This window comes from Mus caroli, unplaced genomic scaffold, assembly GCF_978045245.1.
Source record: "Mus caroli unplaced genomic scaffold, Mus_caroli_1 scaffold_11, whole genome shotgun sequence".
NCBI classification, from domain to species: domain Eukaryota; kingdom Metazoa; phylum Chordata; class Mammalia; order Rodentia; family Muridae; genus Mus; species Mus caroli.
This window is the reverse complement of record NW_028227266.1, coordinates 105,906,270-105,928,966: the sequence shown is the minus strand read 5'-3', so window position 1 is coordinate 105,928,966 and position 22,697 is coordinate 105,906,270. Positions and strand designations below refer to the sequence as shown.

General features: G+C 37.6%; 1 protein-coding gene across 3 annotated transcripts in view; it reads left to right on the top strand.

Annotated features, from left to right (window-relative positions):
* The window catches only part of Dock3 (dedicator of cytokinesis 3), a 296,390-nt gene that overhangs the window by 110,307 nt on the left and 163,386 nt on the right, over positions 1 to 22,697 (top strand). For all 3 annotated transcript variants that reach the window (XM_021171370.3, XM_085827985.1, XM_085827986.1), the window contains exons 6-8: positions 2,288 to 2,436; positions 16,054 to 16,138; positions 22,483 to 22,524. In XM_021171370.3, coding sequence (XP_021027029.1) covers positions 2,288 to 2,436; positions 16,054 to 16,138; positions 22,483 to 22,524 — 276 coding nt within the window. The remainder of the gene's footprint in view (positions 1 to 2,287; positions 2,437 to 16,053; positions 16,139 to 22,482; positions 22,525 to 22,697) is intronic.

Genomic DNA, 22,697 nt, shown 5'->3' with positions numbered 1-22,697 from the left:
GCTTCAACATACAGCTGTGCTTAAAAGACTTACAACTTTATTCATTTATTCATGCATCCTAATAGACAGCAAGAAGTAGTCTAATTTTTGGCTCACAACTGACTTAGTTCAATTCTGTCATGTTCTATTGCTTAGAGTGGTCTCAAGACCTGCCTAGATTCATGGAGAAAATCCACTGTCTTTTCCTGTAGGACTGTCAGTGTTACATTGTCATACAAGAACAGGGCATGGGTGGTATTATGATTTCTGGAAATTTTAATATAAAAAGTCCTTATTAAAAACAAATAATTGTTTATAATTCTTTAAAAACTATATCAGTGTATTCTAGAATAGACATTATGTATATATGAGTTTATATTACATGTGTGTATGCTTATATATGTGTATACCCATATTATATAATTATACACATATATACTACACATATAATCTTAGTTAATTAACGCTGCTATATAAAAATTCCATAAACTGTGAAGAACAGAAGTTATTTCTCACAGTTCTGGAATTTGGGAAGTCTAAGATGAAGACATAGAGTTATTGTCATGGGAGAGGTCATTTCCACATAAGTGACACCTTTTCAGTACATCCTCACATTGTGTAGTAGAGGAAGCAAACTCCATGGACCAGTCCTCTGCAAGGGCACGAATGCTAATTGTGCTCTGCCCTCATAATTTTAGTCATCTCTGCAAAGGTACTGTCTTCTAATCCCATTGCCTTAAGGGTTAGGATTTTGATATGTAAATTTGGTGTGACACAAAAATTTAAGTTGTAGCACATGGGCTACAGAGATGGCTCAGCAATAAAGAGTGCTGGCTGCTTTTCCAGAAGACTTATGTTTGATTCGCAGCACCAGCATGGCAGATTACAACTGTCTGTAATTATAGTTTCAGGGATAGCCAATGCCCTCTTGAGTCCTCTGTGTGCACCAGGCTTGGATTGGTACATACATCTAGGCAAAATATCAATACACATAAAATAAAAATAAATACATCTTTAAGAAGAATAAATCATAGCACATATGTAGACATATGTGAAACACTGGTATCAGTACACTCCCTTACACGTGGCCTAAAAAAGACCCCTACTTTTTGTTAGTGTTCACAACTCTCAGAACTACCTTGAAGCTGATACTATCTTTCATCCTCTAGTTCATATCAGCATCCCTGAGAAACTGGTTCATGTTTTCTAAAGCTTCAGCATCCCTTTGTATCACTCTCAGTGATGCTCTTGCCTTTTCTCTGACAGTACTTTAGTCATTCCATTACATTTCTAACTCTGTGTGTCAATACTTATATTAGGGATCCTTCCTTTCTGTGACAATACAGTTGTTCCTCTTGACCATGGAATCAAGCGATTATGGAACAAAAGTACTTGGAAAAATTGCATCTATAGAATGTGTTGATTGATTATTAAAGCATTCTTTAATAATACTTGGTTATACTTTACTGTCTTCAACAATTGTATAAAATCATGTTTCTCTCTGAAAGAGAGAGAATTCTAAGTATTAAAAAAGTCATTTTGCTTCTGTGAAGTAAGACTCCAGTTCTTAAATTTATATTCTTAAGAACAGTTTTTGAAGCATTAACTGGGTACTTAGTTTTTTGTGTTTTGTTATTTACTTGCAAGGAAATAAACACTATAATGCCCTTAATTAAGTTTATTATGATGTTTCTACTTAACTTTTGTAAGGTAAGGATCTTTATTAAGCTGAAAGGAGTAGAAATCTCCCACTCTAGGGACACACACTGTTTAAAAGAAGCTAATTAGAAAGCTAGATGAGGCCTAGAAACCAAGAAAGAAATCTCACTCCAGAGACTGGCTTTATATGAAACCTTAGTTGCTTCAAAATAGGGCAATTAATTCTCTTCCCTCCTTCTTTTAACTTGACTATCCCTCCTGATGAAACTAGAGGTGTTGCCAGATGGTCGAAGGCTTTGCTTTTAGGGGCATTATTGCTTCCGTTGTGAAATCAGCTTTGGGCTCCTGTGTAAGTTACTTTTCTGATTAAGCTTAATAACTTTGATTTACTTGAGACGAGTGGTCCAGGATTAGGTGGAGGGAGTGCTTTTTCGATGATGCAGATTAGTTATACTGCCTTGTTAGATATCACTGTGTGCAAGTTATTAGAAAGTAGGAAGTGCCTTTTTGTTTCTAAGTATTCTCCTTCTTACATTGCCTTTATAGTTCAGGGAAATGAGCACTTTCCATAGTTTAACTATTTTTCTTTCTCTTTTCATTCCCTTTCCATATCCCTTTTATATTTCACCCACACCAAAATACCTTTCAGAAACACAAAGTAGATCTTTTCTACAAACTACGCCATGTGATGAATGAACTTATTGACCTGCGAAGGCAGCTACTGTCTGGTCACCTGACACAGGATCAGGTGCGGGAGGTTAAGCGGCACATCACCGTGCGTCTGGACTGGGGTAATGAGTAAGTATAACTATTACTTGGGCATCTCTTAGTTTCTTTGTAACTCAGTCCTTACAGAATTTAAACTTGAGCTAAGCTTCTCTTTAATGATTAAAAGATAATATATCCACCATACAGTTTTGCTAGGTCTTTTTTTTTTTTTCCTAGTTATCAATGGTTCTAGTCTGAAGGTTTCTTAGCCTGTGTTTTTATTTCTGGAAAGAATTAAGGAATTTGACTATCCTCTGAGCTGTCTTCCAGGAGATCAATTCCTTTATTTTAAACATTACTAATCACAGTATATGTAAAAAGGTTTTGTGGCGCTTTAGAGAAAAGGGGAGTTGGTACAGTGAAGATGGCTCAGCAGATAAAGACACTGAACCTTTCCAGTTGAGTTTGTCTCCAGATTGTACAAGGTGGAAGAAAAACTGATTGCTACAGCCAGTTCTTTGCTGCTTGGGCATCTGCATGCCTACACACACAACAAATGTGTACTCTGTGTGTGTGTGTGTGTGTGTGTGTGTGAGAGAGAGAGAGAGAGAGAGAGAGAGAGAGAAGCATTAGTGTTTTTTATATGTTTTATACCCATACAATGAATCTGAATAAGCATAACCTATAAATAAAGATTTATAATTTAAAATACTCTTAACTCATTTGTCATTCAGAAAGACTCCTGCATTTGTACAGTGAATATAATGATTTTCTGTGCCCTTAAAATAAAGTTTGAGGGCTAGAAAGATATCTCAGTTGTTAAAACCACAGACTGCTCTTTCAGAGGACCAGGGTTCGATTGACAGCACCCAGCATGGCAGCTCACAACTGTCTACAACCTCAGCTCTAGGGGATCTGCTGCTCACTTATGGCTTCTATGGTACCAGGTATGCACATGGTGCAAAGATATATCCAGGCAAAACACCCATATACATAAAATAAAAGCAAATCTTTAAAAATAAAAATGTGAGACTTTGTCATTATAAATTGATATAGGTTAAAGTTGTATTTATTCATGAATTTAGTAATTGTTCATGTCCACTGAATTTTGAGACAACCAGTAGTTTCCTACTTCGGACACACATGTTTGTCTAAATATATTTAAATATTTATATTCACGTCTTCCAGCCAAAGCATTTTGGAATGATAGAAAAGAAACCAGTAAATGAGACATGTGGATGCATTTCTGAAAGGTAGGAAATAAGTTGCTGACAGAAGAAGCCAATATAGGCAGAGAGAACGTCAGCTAATGTTGGAGCCAGTCTTCTCTGAAGCTCCCAGAATCAGGGGCTATGAGAGGGACCTTAAAAGGTCACAGTGATGGTTTTAAAGTCTGTATGAAGGATAATCATTTCTTGAGAAGAATTAATAGCCAGTTGTTTTTCCTTTATATTAGAAACTAACAGCCTCAGAGAAACTGGGCAACTGGAGGAAGAATTGGGATCTCATGTATTGTGGCATCTAAAGGCTTCATATAATGACCAGGTCTCTACTCTCACCAGAAAAGAAAGCTTGCCAGTCATCTATTTATGCACAAAACTTTCTACATTTTTTCCAGTGCATTTTATATATAAATGAGCAATCAGATTTCACTGATATTTAAATAAATTATCTCTTATGGAGAGGGAGACCAGAATTAAAAAAATATCTGGGCCCAAGGGAAATGACTTCTCCTTTAAGAGAAATGGAAGTTCATTAAAAACTTTAAGGACAAATCAAACTCCTCCAGTATCTACAAAGAGAATAAAGAAGGCTCATTATTTAGAATTAGAGTCAATAAAGAAAGAAGGAAGAATGTGTTTTCTAAAATAAAACACTCAGATAATTTTTACGTAATTTCCTTGAAAATAAAACAAAACGATGGAAAATAATTCACTGAACATATTCACTGGTAGAGAATCATTACTGAGTAGGTTCAAGATCAGATCTAATTCACAGAAAAAGAGCAAAGACAATGAGGTAGTGTTTATAAGGAAGCAGAAGTCCCAGAGCCAAAATACGCAGCTTCCAGGTAGAAAAGGATCACTATTCAGTTAAAGTAATGAATGGAGTTAAAAACAAACTCCAGATTAACGCAAATTAAGACTTTTTTAAAATTCTGGGAATGAATAGAAGTCTTAAAGGTCTTTAAATAGAAAAACAGCTTTTCTTACAAAAGAAAGTAGTCATACTGGACTCAAAAGTTTCATCATTAGTACCAGATACTGGAAGATAATGCAGTAGTTGCTTTAGAATTCCATAAGGGAAATGATACACTAGCCAGAGTTTTGTAAGTAGTCATATTAACTGATAGTGCAAATAAAACAATTTTTATGTATTCAAGGATACATAGTAGCTCTCTCTCATTTCCTTTTTGTAGGTGAAACTTGGAGAAAGAAACTGCTAAGTATAAGAATAAATCGGGGAAAAACCCCAATATATCTGAGGGAACCCAGTGAGAGCGATGGTTGTTAGTACTAGAAACAAAAGAAATACAATTGAAATCGATTTAATTTTTTTGAAGGGTCAAGATTCTATCCCGGTTTGTTTTGCTTATTAATTCCTGACTATACATTGTAATCCTTGTTATATACTAAACTACTCATATGCTATAATATATATGAATTAAAGTTCTTCCTGGCTATACAATGTAATTGTTGTTGCATACTAACCTACTTATATACTATAGTATACATGAATTCAAGTACATTGATCAGATAGTGTTCTCTAAATTAATGACTTGGAACAATAAAAAACTAAGTAAAACATAATATGTTAAATTACAGCACAACTAATGAACTGTGTCCTCAGCCCCAAATACTAGTCATTATACTATAAAGTATCATTGCACTTACCTTAAGAATCCATAGTAGTAGCCAGGAGTGATGGTTCATGCCTTCAATCCCAGTACTCTGGAGGCAGAGGCAGAAGGATCTCTGTGAGTTTGATGCCAGCCTGGTCCACATAGTTCCAGCCAGGACTAAAGAGAGAGGCACTGTCTCAAAAAAGAAAAAAACAAAAAATCCCCAAAAGCAAACAAACAAAAACCCCTGATACTGGTAAATGAATTTGAATCAATGCCACTAATAGTTACACAATTCATCATATTGGAATTTAACTGCAAACATAAAACCAGTTAATAAGGAACATAAACGTTTTTGAAATATCAGTTAACTTTTTACTGTAGAGCTTGGAACACAAAACAATCATATTTTACAGTCTTAATGAGGGAAGTTTAAAGAAACATCTTAAATATGAGTACAGATTATTTTTGAAGAAAACTAAGGATGGGGAAATATCTCTGACAGTTGTAGAACTATTTCATCTTTACAACTTTTTTTCAGTGAAGTGTGTGTGTGTGTGTGTGTGTGTGTGTGTGAGAGAGAGAGAGAGAGAGAGAGAGAGAGAGAGAGAGAGATCTGTCCATTTTAGTAAAGAAATCAAAGAAAGAAGCACAATTCCACTCTGTCCCTCCTTTCCCTCTTCTCCATCTTCCTTCTTCAGGCTTCTTCCTTTTCCTCCAGTTTTCTTCTCTGTCTCATTAGAAAATAAAGTTGAAACCCAAACAAAAATTATGTAGGCCTGTCTCTATTTTTGTTGTTACTGTTTTCTTTTCTACTTTCATTCTTTTCTCATATAATACATCCTGACCACAGCCTCTGCTCCCTCCACTCCCTTCTCTGCTCCCTTTACCTCCCCTCTCTCCCAGATTCACAATAGGCCTCTCAGGGATGTCAGCCAAACATGGCATAAGAAGATGCAATTAAACTAGGCACAAACCCTCATATCAAGGCTGGGTGAGGCAACCCAGTATGAAGAAAAGGATCCCAAGAGTAGGGAAAAAGAAAACAAAACAGGGACAACCCCCCCTCCCACTCCCACTGCTAGAAGTCGCACAAAACCCAGCTAAAAACCACAACATATATGCAGAGGATCTAGCGTAGACTTACACAGTGCCCATTTGTCACTTCAACCCGAGTAAGTCCTGCTTAATTGATTCCGAAGGCTGTGTTCTTGTAGTGTCCTTGACCCCTCTGGTTCTTACAATCTGTCATCCTCCACTTCTGCTGGGTTTTCCAAGATATACTTAATATTTGGCCGTGACTGTCTGCCTCTGCTCCCTCTGCTTCTAGAGGAAGCCTGTTTGGTGACAGTTGGGCTTGGTACTGAAGAGTGTCACTAGGCATCATTTCATTGGCTTTATTTTTTTTCCATTTAAACACACAGACAAACAGACAAATCCAAAGCATTTCTTCTAAACAGATAGAACTTCTGATACTTGAACTTCTGTTTTTCCTTTATATTTAGAAATAAGAGATGATTTATTGTAAAGATACTATGATCCATAGGTTATGTAAAAGAGATTATTCCACACCAAAGCTGAGTTTGGAAAACCATTTCTATAATTTTCACATATACCTCAATATTTCCACACTTTGTATTTCACAGTTCTTTATAAATGCCAGAAAGTATTGATACATAGTATATATTGGCATGTAGATAGATCCACTGTCAATATTTGGTGGATACATTAATAAAATTAGTAGTCATGTGCTAATCTTTTATGCTTTTCTATAAGCTCTGACATATAGTTTGCTTTTTCAAAATCAATTTCATAAACAATCATAGCTTTTAATAGTATATTTAATTACAACATTGTGGCAAGTACAGAGACCATTGGTCTTACTATAATGAAATGCTCCTTTGACCTTCCAAGATTTACATAGTGAGGGAACTGTCACCAAGAAGCACTGTTGGGTGGTGAGTGCTGGAACTGGCATCTTGCCTAGGATGGATCCTGAAACCCATACTTTTAGAGAACTGTACCTGTTTGTGTGAGACATAAAACTCAGCTACTTGTCACCACTATTTGTAGTTTAGTTGCTGTTTGGTTTTTGCTTTATTTTTCTCAAAAGTATTGCCTATCCTCCTTTCCTTCCACCCCCCACCCCCATTCCATGTTCTTCTCTTTTATTTTAAAATAAATGGATAAGTTCCCGGGGGGAATCAGCATCCCTGACCTCTAGCTGTACTTCAAAGCAATAGTGATAGAAATCGCATGATAATGGTATACAGACAGGCCGATCAATGGAATAGAATTGAAGACCTAGAAGTAAACCCATATACATAGGAACACTTGATGTTTGACAAAGAAGCCAAAAACATACAGTGGAAAAAGGAAAGCATCTTCAATAAATGGTGCTAGACTAACTGGTGGTCTGTATGTAGGAGAATGAAAATAGATCCATATTTATCAACTTGCACAAAGCTCAAGTCAGAGTGGATCAAGGACCTCAACATAAAACCAGATACACTGACTCTAATAGAAGAGAAAGTGGGAAAGAGCCTTGAATTCATTGACACAGGGGGAAATTTCCTGAACAGAACACCAGTGGCTCAGGCTCTTAAGATCAGGGATTCACAAAATGGGACCTCATGAAACTGAAAGGTTTCTGTAAAGTAAAAGACATCACAGTAGGACAAATTAAGCAACCTACAGATTGGGGGGAAAAAAAAAACAAAAAAAGCAACCAAAACACTTCTTTAACCCTGTATCTGTAAGAGGGCTTATATACAAAGTTTTGCAGGGAAATGGATGGAACTAGAAAATATTCTGAGGAAGGTAATTCAAACCCAAAAGAACATGAATGGTATGTACTCACTAATAAGTGAATACTAGCCCAAAAAAGTACAGAATACCTAGGATAAAATCCACAGAACTCAAGAAGGTTAATAAGCAGAAGAGCCCAAGTGAGGAAAAAGGGGAACATGATCAGGTATGGGGGGAGGCAAACAGGAGAGAAGCCCGGAGGGCCAGCAGAATGGATGGAAGCATGCAACCTTGGGGGGTGGGAGGCTGGGGCACCCTCTAGAATGTACCAGAGACCTGGGAAGTGAGAGACCCAGGACTCAAAAGGGAAGGACCTTAGATGAAATGCCCAACAGTGGGGAGAGGGAACTTGTAGAGTCCATCTCCAGTAGAAAAACAGGGCATCAAGTGGAGGGATGGGGTGGCTATCCCATAGTCAAAAACTCTGACCCAGAATTGTTCCTGTCTAAAAGAACTTCAGGGACAAAAATGGAGAAGAGACTGAGAGAAAATTGGTCCAATGACCAGTCCAACTTGGGGATCTATCTCAAGGGGAGGCTCTCAGGCCTGACATATTACTGATGCTATAGTATGCTAACAGGAGCCTAGCATGGCTGTCCTCTGAGAAGCCCAACAAGCAGCTGACTGAGATAGAAGCAGATACTTACACCCAAATAATGGACTGAAGTTGGGGGACCCTGTGGTTGAATTAGGGAAAGGGTGGAAGAAGCTGAGAAGGAGGGCGGCATAGGACGACGACCAGCAGTCTCAACTAACCTGGACCCCTAAGATCTCTTAGACACTGTGACACCAACCAGGCAGCATATAGGAGGTGATCTAAAGCCCTGACACATATACAGCAGAGGACTGCCTGGTCTGGCCTCAGTGAGACAAGATGCACCTAGATCTCCAGAGATCGGAGGCCCCAGCGAGTGAAGTGGCTTGGAGGAGTGGAGGTGGGGGGTCATTGTCTTGGAGACTGGGGAGGAGGAATGGGATGAGGAACTGTGGGAGAGGGGGGTAATGACTGGACTGTAAAAAAATAAAATAAAAATTAAACCAACCAAACCAACCAAACAAACAAAACAACAACAACATCCAAGAAGGTTAACCTCCAAAGACCCAAATAGCCCAATTTATAAATGGGGTACAGATCTAAACAGAGAGTTCACAACAGAAGAATGGCTAGAATGGCTGAGAAACACTTAAAAAAATGCTCAAAGTCCTCAGTCATCAGAGAAATGCAAATCAAAAAAGCCCTGAGATTCCACCTCACACCAATCAGAATAACACTCCTCCATTGCTCGTGGGAGTAAACTGGTATAACCACTCTGGGGTTTTTGTTGTTGTTGTTGTTGTTGTTTGTTTGTTTTTTCTTCAAGACAGGGTTTCTCTGTATAGCCTTGGCTGTCCTGGAACTCACTTTGTAGACCAGGCTGGCCTCGAACTCAGAAATCTGCCTGCCTCTGCCTCCCAAGTGCTGGGATTAAAGGTGTGTGCCACCACGCCCGACTTGGTACAACCACTCTGGAACTCAATCTGGCAGTTCCTCAGAAAACTGGAAATACATCTACCTGAGGACCTGGGCATATACCCAAAAGACGCTCCACCATACCACAAGGACACATGCTCTACTATGTTCATAGCAGCCTTATTTGTATTAGCCAGAAGCTGGAAACAATCCAGATGTCCCTCAGTTGAAGAATGGGTATAGAAAAAGTGGTTCATTTATATAATGGAATACTATTCAGGTATTAAAAATGAGGACATCATGAATTTTGCAGGCAAATGGATGGAACTAGAAGATATCCTGAGTGAGGTAACTCAGACCCAAAAAGGACATGATTGGTATGTACTCACTGATAAGTGGATATTAGCCAAAAAGTACAGAATACCTAGGACAATCTACAGACTTTAAGAAGTATAACAAGCAGAAATAACTAAGTGAAGAGGTTTTAATCCAACTTAGAGGGGAATAATCATGGGAAATAATCATGGGAGGCAGAGAGAGGGAGGCCTCTGGGTGGGCGAGAGGAGGGGAGGAAAAAGGGAACAGGATCAGATATGGGGGAGGGGGCAGAGATGAATGAGCTGTTCCTTCTCTCTCCTAAAGTAGCTTATATAAAGAGTAAGTCCAATACTTATATACAGTGCAAGGAGCTAAAAAATAATATACCTAGAAATTAATTTCAATTTATTAATTAACTTGTAATTCTTTCCATAGAGACTGTTCCATAAACCTCTAATTTCATCACTATAATAAATATAAAATAGGTAAATTAAAATTGTACCAATTCAGAATTGGTATGAGTAAACTGATTTTTGCCTTATAAAAGTACTCAAAAGAGGGCGTGGTGGCGCACGCCTTTAATCCCAGCACTTGGGAAGCAGAGGCAGGCGGATTTCTGAGTTTGAGGCCAGCCTGGTCTACAGCGTGAGTTCCAGGACAGCCAGGGCTACACAGAGAAACCCTGTCTCAAAAGACCTACCCCTCCCCAAAAAAAGGTACTCAAAAGGAGAAATAATTTTTGAGATTATATTACATCATTTCTCCCTTTTCTTTCTTCCTTTCAAACCCTTATATATGTTCTTGCTTGTGTCTTTCAAATTCATGGTCTCTTCTTAATATTAATTGTTGTTTAATGTTTCATACATATGTATACTAATATACATATGCATATATTTTCATATGCGTATATATACATGTGTGTATATATATACACCTATACAATACACCTATACAACCTGCTCAGTCTGTATGATTATATGTATGTTTTCAGGGCTGACCATTTGGTATTGCATAACCTATTGTATGGTCTTCCCTGGAGAAGTATATAAAATCCTATAACTTTAAAAAGTGTGCAGGCCAGCTCAGCACACTCAGGTTTATCACACCATCCTGGTTGTTCATAAGCACTGTAACCAGATGGGACCGATGGTTGCCTCCCTCCTTTGCATTCTTTAGTTGCCTCTATTTCTTTGTGTAGAGTTGGGCCTTGTCCCTCAGCTACTTTAGCATTTAGTGTGTCTATTATTGTTGCCTTGCTCAGCTCCTGGTTTGCAGGCATGTTGGTCATACTTTATGGGTGGAGCTTTTGAGATTACTAGAGAACACACTCAGACTTCCTGCTCCTCTGGCTCTTAGAATTCTTATGCCCTCTCGTTTGCCATGTTTCCTGAGCTTTAAGTATGAGAATTATTTGTTTTTGTTTTTGTTTGTTGTTGTTGCTGTTGTTTTTTGTTGATGTATCCATTAGGAATGGGCTCCACAGCTCTGCACTTTGATTGGTTATGGTTTTCTATAATGTCCCTGTCTCTTGTAAAGAGAAGTTCACTTGCTTCCATGATGGCAGAAGGTGCCATGAAAGCTTCCAAAGGAGGGAGGCAACCATCGGTGCCATCTGGTTACAGCGCTTATGAACAACCAGGATGGTGTGATAAACCTGAGTGTGCTGAGCTGGCCTGCACACTTTTTAAAGTTATAGGATTTTATGTGTTGGACCCTTTAGGTAGAAAGGTCAGATTTCAATAATATGCAAGTATTAAGAAAACTTTTGTTAAATTAAAATTGTTTCTGTACATTTTGTTGTAAAAATGATATTGATAGTGGAAGTAGAAAAGAAAGGGGAAGAGAGAAATTATAAAGAGAATGTTAGATTAAGAAAGAACAAAAAGCTGGGCAGAGGGTCAAGTACATACAAGCCTAATACTCAGGATGCTGAGTCTTAAAATAATTATAAACTCAAGGCCAGGCTAAGCTACATTGTGACACTCGGTCTGAAATAAATAAAATAATTAGAATTATAAACTTATAATTGGTTCATTTAATTTTTTTCACTCTACAATAAAAATATCATAAGCAGTAGTTTGGTTTATGACCAAGACAGCTCAGTCAGTCAACAGGGTCTCTAGTGAGGGAGAGGATTGAAAAGAAAAAGGCAATTAGACAACAGGAGAACATGACTCCAGCCAGTGCTGAGGCTGAAGCAGGTTTGTTTTTCTCAGCTTTTATACCATTCTAGGTACTTGCAGAGAGAGACAAAGTAATCAAACAAGGCAATAAACAATGCTCTGTACTCACTGTTTATAGGGGCTTATCAGGATAAAGGAGATAAAAGGAATGTCACACATTCCCAGGCTGTGTTTACTCAAGTGTAAACATTCTTACCTGAGTCTACTTGCTTGTCTGAGCCCAATGTTAAAATCTTGCCAAATTTATAGAAGTGACCCCAAAAGCTCTCCACATGTTTATAATACACAAACGGTGTCACTGAGTGACTTTCTTCTGCATAGATTTTAAAGCTAGGATTTCTGGTTAAAGGTATGGTTATTTTTTTCTCTCAGGACATATGAAAGCAGACTACCTTCTGACTTCTTAGGTTCTTCTGGGGTTGGAGGCTGTGTGCTCGTCAGCTGTTCCTGTTCTGCTTTGACTGTGTATGGTCAAAACGAAAAATTCCTTGAAGTTTAGTTGCAGACCAACCAGTCTCTTGGTTCCACTATTGCATATGCCAGCAAGATTTTGCTGACATGACCCTGATATAGCTGTCTCTTGTGAGGCTATGCCAATGCCTGGCCAATACAGAAGTGGATGCTCACAGTCAGCTATTGGATCGAACACAGGGCTCCCAGGAGCTGAAGGGGTCTATAACCCTATAGGAGAAACAGCAATATGAACTAACCAGTACCCCCTGAGCTCATGTCTCTAGCTGCATATGTAGCAGAAGATGGCCTAATTGGCCATCATTGGGAAGAGAGGCCCTTTGTCTTGTGAAGATTATATGCCCCAATACAGGGGAATGACAGGGCCAGGAAAGCGGGAGTGGGTGGGTTGGAGAGCAGGGCAGGGGGAGGGTATAAGGGACTTTCGGGGTAGCATTTGAATTGTAAATGAAAAAATATCTAATCAAACAAACAAAAACCAAAAAAAGAAAGAAAAGATATTCCATTGACAAAGTCAAATATACACAATATCTTTCTGCAAATCCAGTCCTACAAATGATTATAGATGGAAAACACCAACACAAGGAGTGAAACTACACCCTAGAAGAATCAAGAAAGGAATCTTTCAACAAACCTAAAAGAAGATAGCCACACAAACATAATTCCACCTCTAACAAGAAAATTAACAGGAAGTGACAATCACTTTTTCTTAATATCTCTTAATATGAAAATTAATATTACCAACATATCCTAATCGATTGAAATTCAAAAATATGAGGAATTAGAAATTTGTCAGCTGTCATCCTATGGTGTCTCTAATTTGGTAATGGGATAAATAGGTCCAATATTGTACAATCCATATACACTTTCTGCTTGTTTGTACATGACAGAGTCTTGTTGTGTGCCACATAATGGCTTGAAATCATGCTTCTCCTATCTCAACCTCTCTATTAATAGGATTGTTTATTTGATGTTTTTACACTATACTATGGTTTTCAGAAAGAGCTTACATATTTCAAAATTATTTATACAGCCAAAAGAAATGTAGACAATTAATTTGGGAGGTGGCTTGTAAGAGAACAGCAGAGAGTGAGACTGAAGGCTTTGCTTGATATTTATAATAATTATATCCATTTTGAAGAAGAGGACCTTATAAGTTACTCTTATTCTGAGATGAATGCTTTTCAAAATCACCATAGCCAATGAATCAGAATCTTACCCTCACCTAATGTCTGTGCTACCCTCCAAGCAGAACCATTGTTCACTGAAACAGTTGATGAATGACCTCACGGATAGACTATCTTAATACACACACCATTTCTTAAATGAATGTAATCTGTTCCCTGTGGGCTGAGAATGATGACAATCACTCAAGTCAAATAATTTTGACCATAGCAGGAAATCTGTATCCAAAAATCTACAATTCATTCATTCATTATAAGGTCCTCTTCTTCAAAATGGTAATGTAGATATGACAAAGTATATGGGAAGATTGTGTAAATTAAATTGTATGCTGTTTTATGTAAGAGGCTTGACCATCCTTGGATTTAGTATTCTTAAGGACTCCTAGTACTAATACCTTTTGGATATCAAGAGACTGCTGTACATCTGTGAACTTCCCAGATCAAGAATATGTATGAAATGTTTTGTTCCCTCCTACCTATGCTTCCCCTTCCATTTTTTTCTCCTCCCTACATGGATACAGATCTTCTCATGTAACTTAGGCTGGCCTACAACTCATTATCTTTTTCCTCAGTGAATACTAGAATTTGTAGACATACTTTTGTGTATGTGACTTTTATTTGGAAAAACTTAAGTGGTTTGGCTTATAGACTTTAAAAGATAATTTTATAACTCTAGTTTTTTAAGATAAATATTGATATGTTCTTTCATTATGATAGTAATTGTTTTACTATTAATGCTTGCTTTTAATATGATGTTAATATGCTGGCCTCTATCTTTCTCATTAGTTTTTATTTTCCATTTTTATTTTATAATTTGATAGTTTCAGATCAGATAGTTTGCTGTAGACAGGCTTGTCTTTGTTTTCTGATGCCATGGTAAATTCTACAAGGCCCAAAGCAGGAAAATGTTTGTTTCCTTTTTACAGTTCACCCTGAAGAGGAGTAGAAGTAGGAATTAAAGTAGGGCAGGAAGTAAAGCAGAGATCATGGAAAAACAGTGCACACTGGCTTGCTTTCATGGCTTGCTGAGCCTGCTTTTTTTATAAAACCCAGGCAGCCTGCGTAGGGGTGGCACCACCCACAGTGGGTAGGCTCTCCCACATCATTTCTAATCAAGAAAATGTCCCACAGACCAGTTCACAGGTCAATTTGATGGAGACATTTTCTCAATTGAGATCATCATCCCAAATGATTCTAGCTTGTGTCAAGTTGGCAAAACACACACACACACACACACACACACACACACACCCCACCTAGCACAAGGCTATTTGAAATGAATAGGAGTTTGTGTACTGAAAGAGCTTGCAGAATTAATTTTGCTAGTGTGATGAAAAGGTTCATTACTTAGTTAAAATAGAGTAGTTGTTATTGCTTCTTAAATGTCCCATGGAATACTTTTTGCCACACATAGATATTCATAACCTTACTTGAGGTCAGGTGATCACAGATCTATCTCTGAAACTCTAATAAATATAGCTCTCTTTTTTAGAAAAAAATTCACATACGATCTCCCCCAATCTAGTGTCACAATCTATTTCAGAAGTCCAGTACCCTCTGACTTTACTGATCTTCAGGTTTATAGGTAGTATCTTAGACTGTGAGGAGGAGATTAACTTTTATTGAGTATTAATCATGTCTGGAGTTCTTTCCACTGCTTAATGCTAACACACAATAAACTGAAAATTACCATCACTTTTTTTCCTGTTCAAAATGATACCGTATCTTCTAAGTAGTGTTGCTTGAGTAATAGTATTCCTTAACTCTCTGTCTGATGTTAAAGGTATGCAGCTTATATGTGTTCAGGACGTACCAATGTTAGTATTAAATTGGAAACAATATACACCTAAACTAAAAAGCATTTCTAGGACATATTTTTGTTTGTTTGTTGTTTTGTTTTTTGTTGAGACAGCTTCTCTGTATAGGCCTGGCTGGCCTGGAACCTGCTTTGTAGCCCAGACTGGCCTTAAAGTCACTGAGGTTTGCCTGCTTTGTGCTGAGATTAAAGATGTGTGCCACCATGCTAGGTGCTGGCATATGATTTTTATGTGTTGGTTTTTCTCTTTTAATGAAAATAATGTATAATTGAACCTTGAACATACCAGTATGGTGGGAGAAATAGGAAAATGAAAATGGTTTATTATTTGTGTAACAAAGATATTTTTAATGAAAGAGTATTACTATAAACATACTGAATGAAAGGGTTTCTTTTATTATTATAAGGGGAACTGCTTGGTAACCAGAATTGTGTCTTAAAATTCCTTGCTTCATTTATGTCCCCCAAAGAGAACACAATTAGATCTTGCTAGATAGAAGCATATCTTTTCTAGGTCAGTGCCCAAAGCTCTGTCTACAGAACCATGAATCATGACAGGTATAGGTTTCTAGTTCTATGGAGAGATGCGCGACCTGAGGACTTGCAATTCTGAGAGTGGTCTTTCTCCTTATTAGGCACTTGGGCCTGGACTTGGTGCCTCGGAAGGACTTTGAAGTAGTGGATTCAGACCAGATTAGCGTCTCAGATCTCTATAAAATGGTAAGAAATGGTAACAAGGGGTGGGTTGTTTTTTCACATTTATTTTTCTCCTTTGTTTTCCATGGTGATGTTGTATATTGTGATTATTTTTAAAACAGCATTTTAAAACTGTCCTTTTGCTTCTGTCCACAGATTTAAGACGTAACTACTTTGTACTAGTAGTTAGTGCTACTTTTAGAAGTACTCTGCCTAGTCTCACAAGAGACAGCTATATCAGGGTCCTTGCAGCAAACACTTGCTAGTGTATGCAATGGTGTCATCGTTTGGAGGCTAATTATGGGATGGATCCCTGGATATGGCAGTCTCTAGATGGTCCATCCTTTTGTCTCAGCTCCAAACTTTGTCTCTGTAACTCCTTCCATGGGTGATTGTTTCCATTTCTAAGGGGCAAAGTGTCCACACTTTGGTCTTCGTTCTTCTTCAGTTTCATGTGTATAAGTGGATGCTCACAGTCAGCTATTGGATGGATCACAGGGCCCCCCAATGGAGGAGCTAGAGAAAGTATCCAAGGAGCTAAAGAGATCTGTAACCCTGTAGGTGCAACATTATGAACTAACCAGTACCCCAGGGCTCTTGACTCTAGCTGCATATGTATCAAAGGATGGCCTAGTCGGCCATCACTGGAAAGAGAGGCCCATTGGACACGCAAACTTTATATGCCCCAGTACAGGGGAATGCCAGGGCCAAAAAATGGGAATGGGTGGGTAGGGAAGTGGGGGGGAGGGTGTGGGGGACTTTTGGGATAGCATTGGAAATGTAATTGAGGAAAATACATAATAAAAAAAATATTAAAAAAAAAAAAAGTAGTACTCTGATACTCTGATGTCACACTTGCCAAATGAAAATACAAGACAGAGGTGTTGAGCTCACTGTCCTTTCCAGGGATCACTTCTCTGTTAACTCTGCCTTGATGACTTTTCTGCCTTTTTGTTTTGTTTTGTTTTTTCGAGACAGGGTTTCTCTGTATAGCCCTGGCTGTCCTGGAACTCACTCTGTAGACCAGGCTGGCCTCGAACTCAGAAATCTGCCTGCCTCTGCCTCCCAAGTGCTGGGATTAAAGGCGTGCACCACCACACCTGGCGACTTTTCTGCCTCTTACAGTAGATACTAACATTATACACCCATCTTTCCTTCTATGATGAAAAGATGATTAAAGTTGCAAAGAACTGCTTGTTAATTGAAACAGTGATTGAGAAAAAAGTGAGTGACTCTGGAAATAATATACTAATTCTAGAGACATGCTGTTGTTAGAAGCATCTTCAGGGTCTTTCTCTCATCACTTTTTTCATAGTTCTTACATGTTTTCTATAAGTAGATAGAAAATGGTGGGAACTAAAGTACTCTTAACAGATAAAGGCTTCCATCCTCAGGGTGAACACCGTGGATGAGAAAGCCTATAAATATCTGATTGATCCTTAGATGTATGTTGGTTATTATAAAAATATATTGAACAAGTAAAATGGAGCTCTAATTAATGTGTGTTTTCTAGTTATGCGTCTAAAGTTGGGGGTACTTAATGAAAAAGACAAACCTTAAACCCTCATTATTACTTAGTAGTTGTATAACATAACCATTTTTAGCCACTTTTAGCAATAGGCCATGTGTTTCTGTATAATATCTAAATAATTATGGGAATATAACATGTGTATAACTAAGTGTGTATAACATTTTAGGCATAAAATAAAAAATCAGTAGATCTAAGTAACCATTTTAATGAAAAAAATCTAATTATATTTTACATGCCGAATGATAAGTTTGTTTTTGTTTGTAAAGCAGTATTGTGGTGTAAAATATAGTAGAACTATAAGGTGAGAAGCTCAGACTAAGGGACTTCATAATGAAAACGGCAACTTTTAAAACCCCCTTAAAAAAATGAAACACTTAGAGAGTATAGTATTGATTAGTGGAGAGTCTTCCCAATGCTTGCCATCATGAACCTGTTAGAAGCTCTAATCTAGTGGATAGATCACAAACAATTATCATTACATGTGCTACATAGCATAAATAAGGTTTATGCTCATGTTATTAGAATCACCAACTGATATTCTGGGAATTGGAAAAGGCAAGGAAAAAACTTTCAAAATGGCACACAATTGGAAGAAATGGCAGTTCCAGAAGATGTGAGACATTTGACAGTTTTGGCTAAGAAAGAGTAAAGATTCTCATTATGAAGAGCTCTGTAGGCCTCAATTAAAATTCTCTCCAGCAGTTTGATAAACACAATAGTAAAGTGACATGGTAAGTTTTTCTGATCATAAAATGGAACCACAGAAAAAGCATTTAAGTAAGAGATCTTAATTTCAGTTCTTGTGGTTAGAGCCAGGACAGTGGAAGTCCTAAAGAGTTGTTGGCTGCTGAGTATACTTTAGCTTTAGAGCCAGAGGTATTGATAGATTGAATTTGCATACATATGTACAGGAAGGAGATAGATTAAAGAATAATAACTCTTGTATTTGATCTGCCCAGATGATGAAGGTACAGTGGAGCGCTATATGAAAGAATCAGATTTGGGGGTAAGCAGTGGAGAGCCAGAAATACTGGATATTTTGTTTTCAAGTTTGGTGTATCGTCTAAACTTTCAAAAATGGCATTTAAAGCCTGTGGTTCAGGAGTAAAGATGAGCGACAGTAATGCTGGAGTCATCAGAAAGCTTCCTGTATTGGAATCTGGAAGAGAGGATTACTTTCTTCTAAACCATTCTGTGCTGAAGCCCAGTGATAACAGATGCCACGTAACACTTTTGGATAGCCATGCATAAAGAAACAAGAAAACTGTGACATAAAGGTTAGAGAACAGAGCAAGTAACCATGGAAGATGCAAGTAGGAGACAATGGTCATTGTTGTCTACAAAGAGTAAGGGGAAACAAGTACAGAAAGAAATATAGGCTCTAAATCTAAGGAGTTTACCAACTTGTAACAGAAAATATTCAGGAAAAAGTTAAGTCTGTTTAAACTGTCGTTATTCCAGAGATTGTATGTTAGGACTTAAATTTTAAGGTGCTGTAATAAAAAGTTATTATATAATTTTGAAATTGGATAAAGAAAGAATAGTATAAATATAGTACTTAGAAGTATTTGATAAGTTCTGCAGAAAAACAGGAGTTAAAATTGCTTATCTTTATGAAGCAAGACAGATGTGTAAAAAACTAATAATTTTTTATTGCAAACCTTTAAAGATATTTAGCTTTTAAAATATATTCTTTTCTTTCTTTCTTTCTTTCTTTCTTTCTTTCTTTCTTTCTTTCTTTCTTTCTTTCTTTCTTTCTTTCTTTCTTTTTTTTTTGGTTTTTCGAGACAGGGTTTCTCTGTGTAGCCCTGGCTGTCCTGGCACTCACTTTGTAGACCAGGCTGGCCTCGAACTCAGAAATCCGCCTGCCTCTGCCTCCCGAGTGCTGGATTAAAGGCATGCGCCACCACGCCCGGCTAAAATATATTCTTTATTTCTATTAAATTTTTTATCAAACTACTGACTTATCCTGAAAGCTTAAATTCAAGTCTTTTCTTTTTCTCTTCTGACTTTCTTTTGTGTTGTATATTTGTTTTTACATGAAAGAATCAGCTATATAATAAACTGGTTATAGGGCACACACTTTTAATCCCAGTATTTGGGAGGCACAGGTAGGTGGATATCTGTGAGTTTAAGGTCAACCTGGTCTATATGTGAGTTTCAGGACAGCCAGAGACCCAGTCTTGAAAACAGAAATAAACAACCCAACAAAAAAAGAATTATATAAATTAAGAAAAATTGAGTTTAAAAATTAGAGATTTTATGATAGCACATACACAGAAATGTAATGTAAAAATTGGACCTGGTGTGTGCAAGAGAACATACATACTGTATTGCTCTTGCCGAAGTCCTCAGTCTCCCACAGGCTCTTGAGCCACCACTGTCTAAGCACATCTTGTAGGCAGGACAAATTGTGGAGCCTTGCCTGGTTACAGAAAATGGCCGGTTCAGACTCTGTATTCTCCATTAGTAGGAGTCCTTGCTAGGGTCACCCTCATAGGTTCAGTGATCTTTGCATTGCATTAGGTTTCCACATTGGCACCCCAGTTTCAGTTGTCTCTCCACTTACACTCTCCCCCTGTTCCTCCTCCTCCCATCTCCACCTGCCCTCAGTCTACCTGCAAAATCTATTCTATTTCCTCTTCCCAGGGAAATCCATGTGTTTTCCCTAGATCCTTCCTTGTTTCTTAGCCTCTTTGGGCCTGTGGATTGTAGTGTGATTATTCTTTTCTTAAATAGCTAGTATCCACTCATAAGTAAATATATACCATATTTGCCTCTGTGTCTGCTTTGTTTCACTCACGATGAATTTTTCTAGTTCCATTCATTTGCTTGTGAATTTCATGATGTGATTTTTTTAAAAACAGCTGAGTAATACTCTATTGTGTAAATATACCTTTTTTTTTTAATCCATTTTTTGGTTGAGGGACATATGTTTCCAGTTTCTGTTAAATGTATTTGTGAAAGAAATAGAGTAATTCTACTGAAATAATAATTTTTGTCCAGGCCATGTGAAGCACCAAATAGGTTCTGCTACATACCCTTAGGGCAGAAAGGAAGCAGGACAGAAACAATGCTTAAGCGTTTACCAGCCCTGGGCACTGAGTGTTGTGAGATCATGATGTTCTTGGACAGGATTTTCTCTTAAACATGAATGACTTTCCTCCCTGTAATAGAGGGATAAGAATAATACCAGTTAAAGAAATAATAAGAATACTAGTTGTAATTACAATTATCCATTTACATTATGATAGACATTATATTGAGTTAATTTACAAAATGATTGCTATTACAGAGCTTATCCACATAAAGTTCTATGAAGTTGATTTAAGCACAAAATTTTATATTCAGTTTATAGATGAGAAAATACCCAGCTAGTAAACATGAGTCAAGATTTAAAAACCAGAGTCAGACTTCAGTAATTAAGTTCCTAACTTACAATAAAATATCTTCTCCTACTATATAATGTGAGCATCAAAAGAACTTCCTAGGGGATCCTTGGAGTTCACTGGCCAGCAAGCCTAGCGAGTTAATGAACTTTAGATTCATTGAGAGCCTTGTCTCAAAATTTAAGGTAGAGAAAAATTGAAGAAGAAATTTAATATTGTCCTCTGGCTTATACACATACATGTACATGGCCTGAGACAGTATCCTGGGGAAGATGAGACAAGTTCAAATCTTCATTTTGTAGTTGAAATCTCTATTGGAAAGATATATTGTTTTGAGGTTTGTTTTGTTTTGGATGGTTTTTGTTGTTTTGTTTTGTTTTGTTTTGTTTTTTGTTTTTTAAAATGTCACCACCTAGGTGTGGAGGAAGAGGTGAAGGAGCTGCTTGCCCTCCTTACTGACATCTTGTGTCAGTTCCTGATTGGATTTAGTTTGGGCAAAATGGTTGGAATGTTTCTGGCTCAGTACTGTGAGATTCATACGAAGCCTGGCTAAAAACTTAAAGAGATTATAATTTTTAAAGGGACTTGGAAGCCAAGAAGAAATCCCATAGTTTCTGATGCTCACCGCAGCACTGCATTCTGAATGCACTGTTTCTACCTTGTGGCCTGCTTCCTCTAGCGCTTCATTCCATAGCTTTAGTTTTAGACCCTGTGTGTTGCCTCAGAGCAACAAGGGCCCAGAACTGAAGAGTCACCCTTTATGTTTCCAACCACCTCCTCACTTCCCATGTCTTCCTTACAGTCAGCTGTTCAGAGGTCCCAGGACTGAATTACAATGCAGGGTTAGCAAGCACAACCTTTTATTAATAGTTGTTCATCTGACCTTTAAACTCCCACAACTTACTGACAAAAGAAAACAAGCTTTGGATAGCTGATCTGATAAGAGATGCTGATTTCACTGTCTAGCAGGTACGATGGGGATTGTTACATAGCTGTTGTTTCAAAGAACCTAAAATTAGTTTCTAAAAAAAAAAAGTGCACAGCCTAAGTGATAGAACTCAAACTGTAATCTATATCTTGTAGTTTCAGCCAGTGATAAGAGAACAGAAAGCCTGAAGAAACTGCCTTCAACAGCATAGAAAATTATTCTCTGTGAAAGATATTGCCAAATCAGAAATCTCGTAACAAGCACCCACACTCATGTAGCTTGGGTATTACTCAGGAACAGAGGGGCTTGGGCTTCACGTACAGACCACACCACCTTCTTGTTGTGTGACCTTCAGCAAACCAGTCCATTGCTCTGAGCCTTAGTTGTGTCTATCGAGTATGAATAATATTCTTTAAGTGAGAAATAACGGTAAAAGGCATAGTAGGCTGAATAGGTTAGAGAGACTTAAAGTTAGTCTCCTCCGCCACAGAGTGACTCTTTGTATGTTTCTTTTCCATAGCATTTATCTAGCCGGCAGAGTGTACAGCAGAGCACATCCCAAGTAAGTAACATCCCCAAACTTCCCACTTTTGCTTCAACTCTTTCTTTTAAGAGATCATATACATGAAAACATCAAGAAACAACAAACACCATTCACCTTTCAGGGGCCTAGTTTGTAAATAAAAATTTTAACCACATAAAAACAATGGGCTTTTTTTTTTTTTTTGACATTTA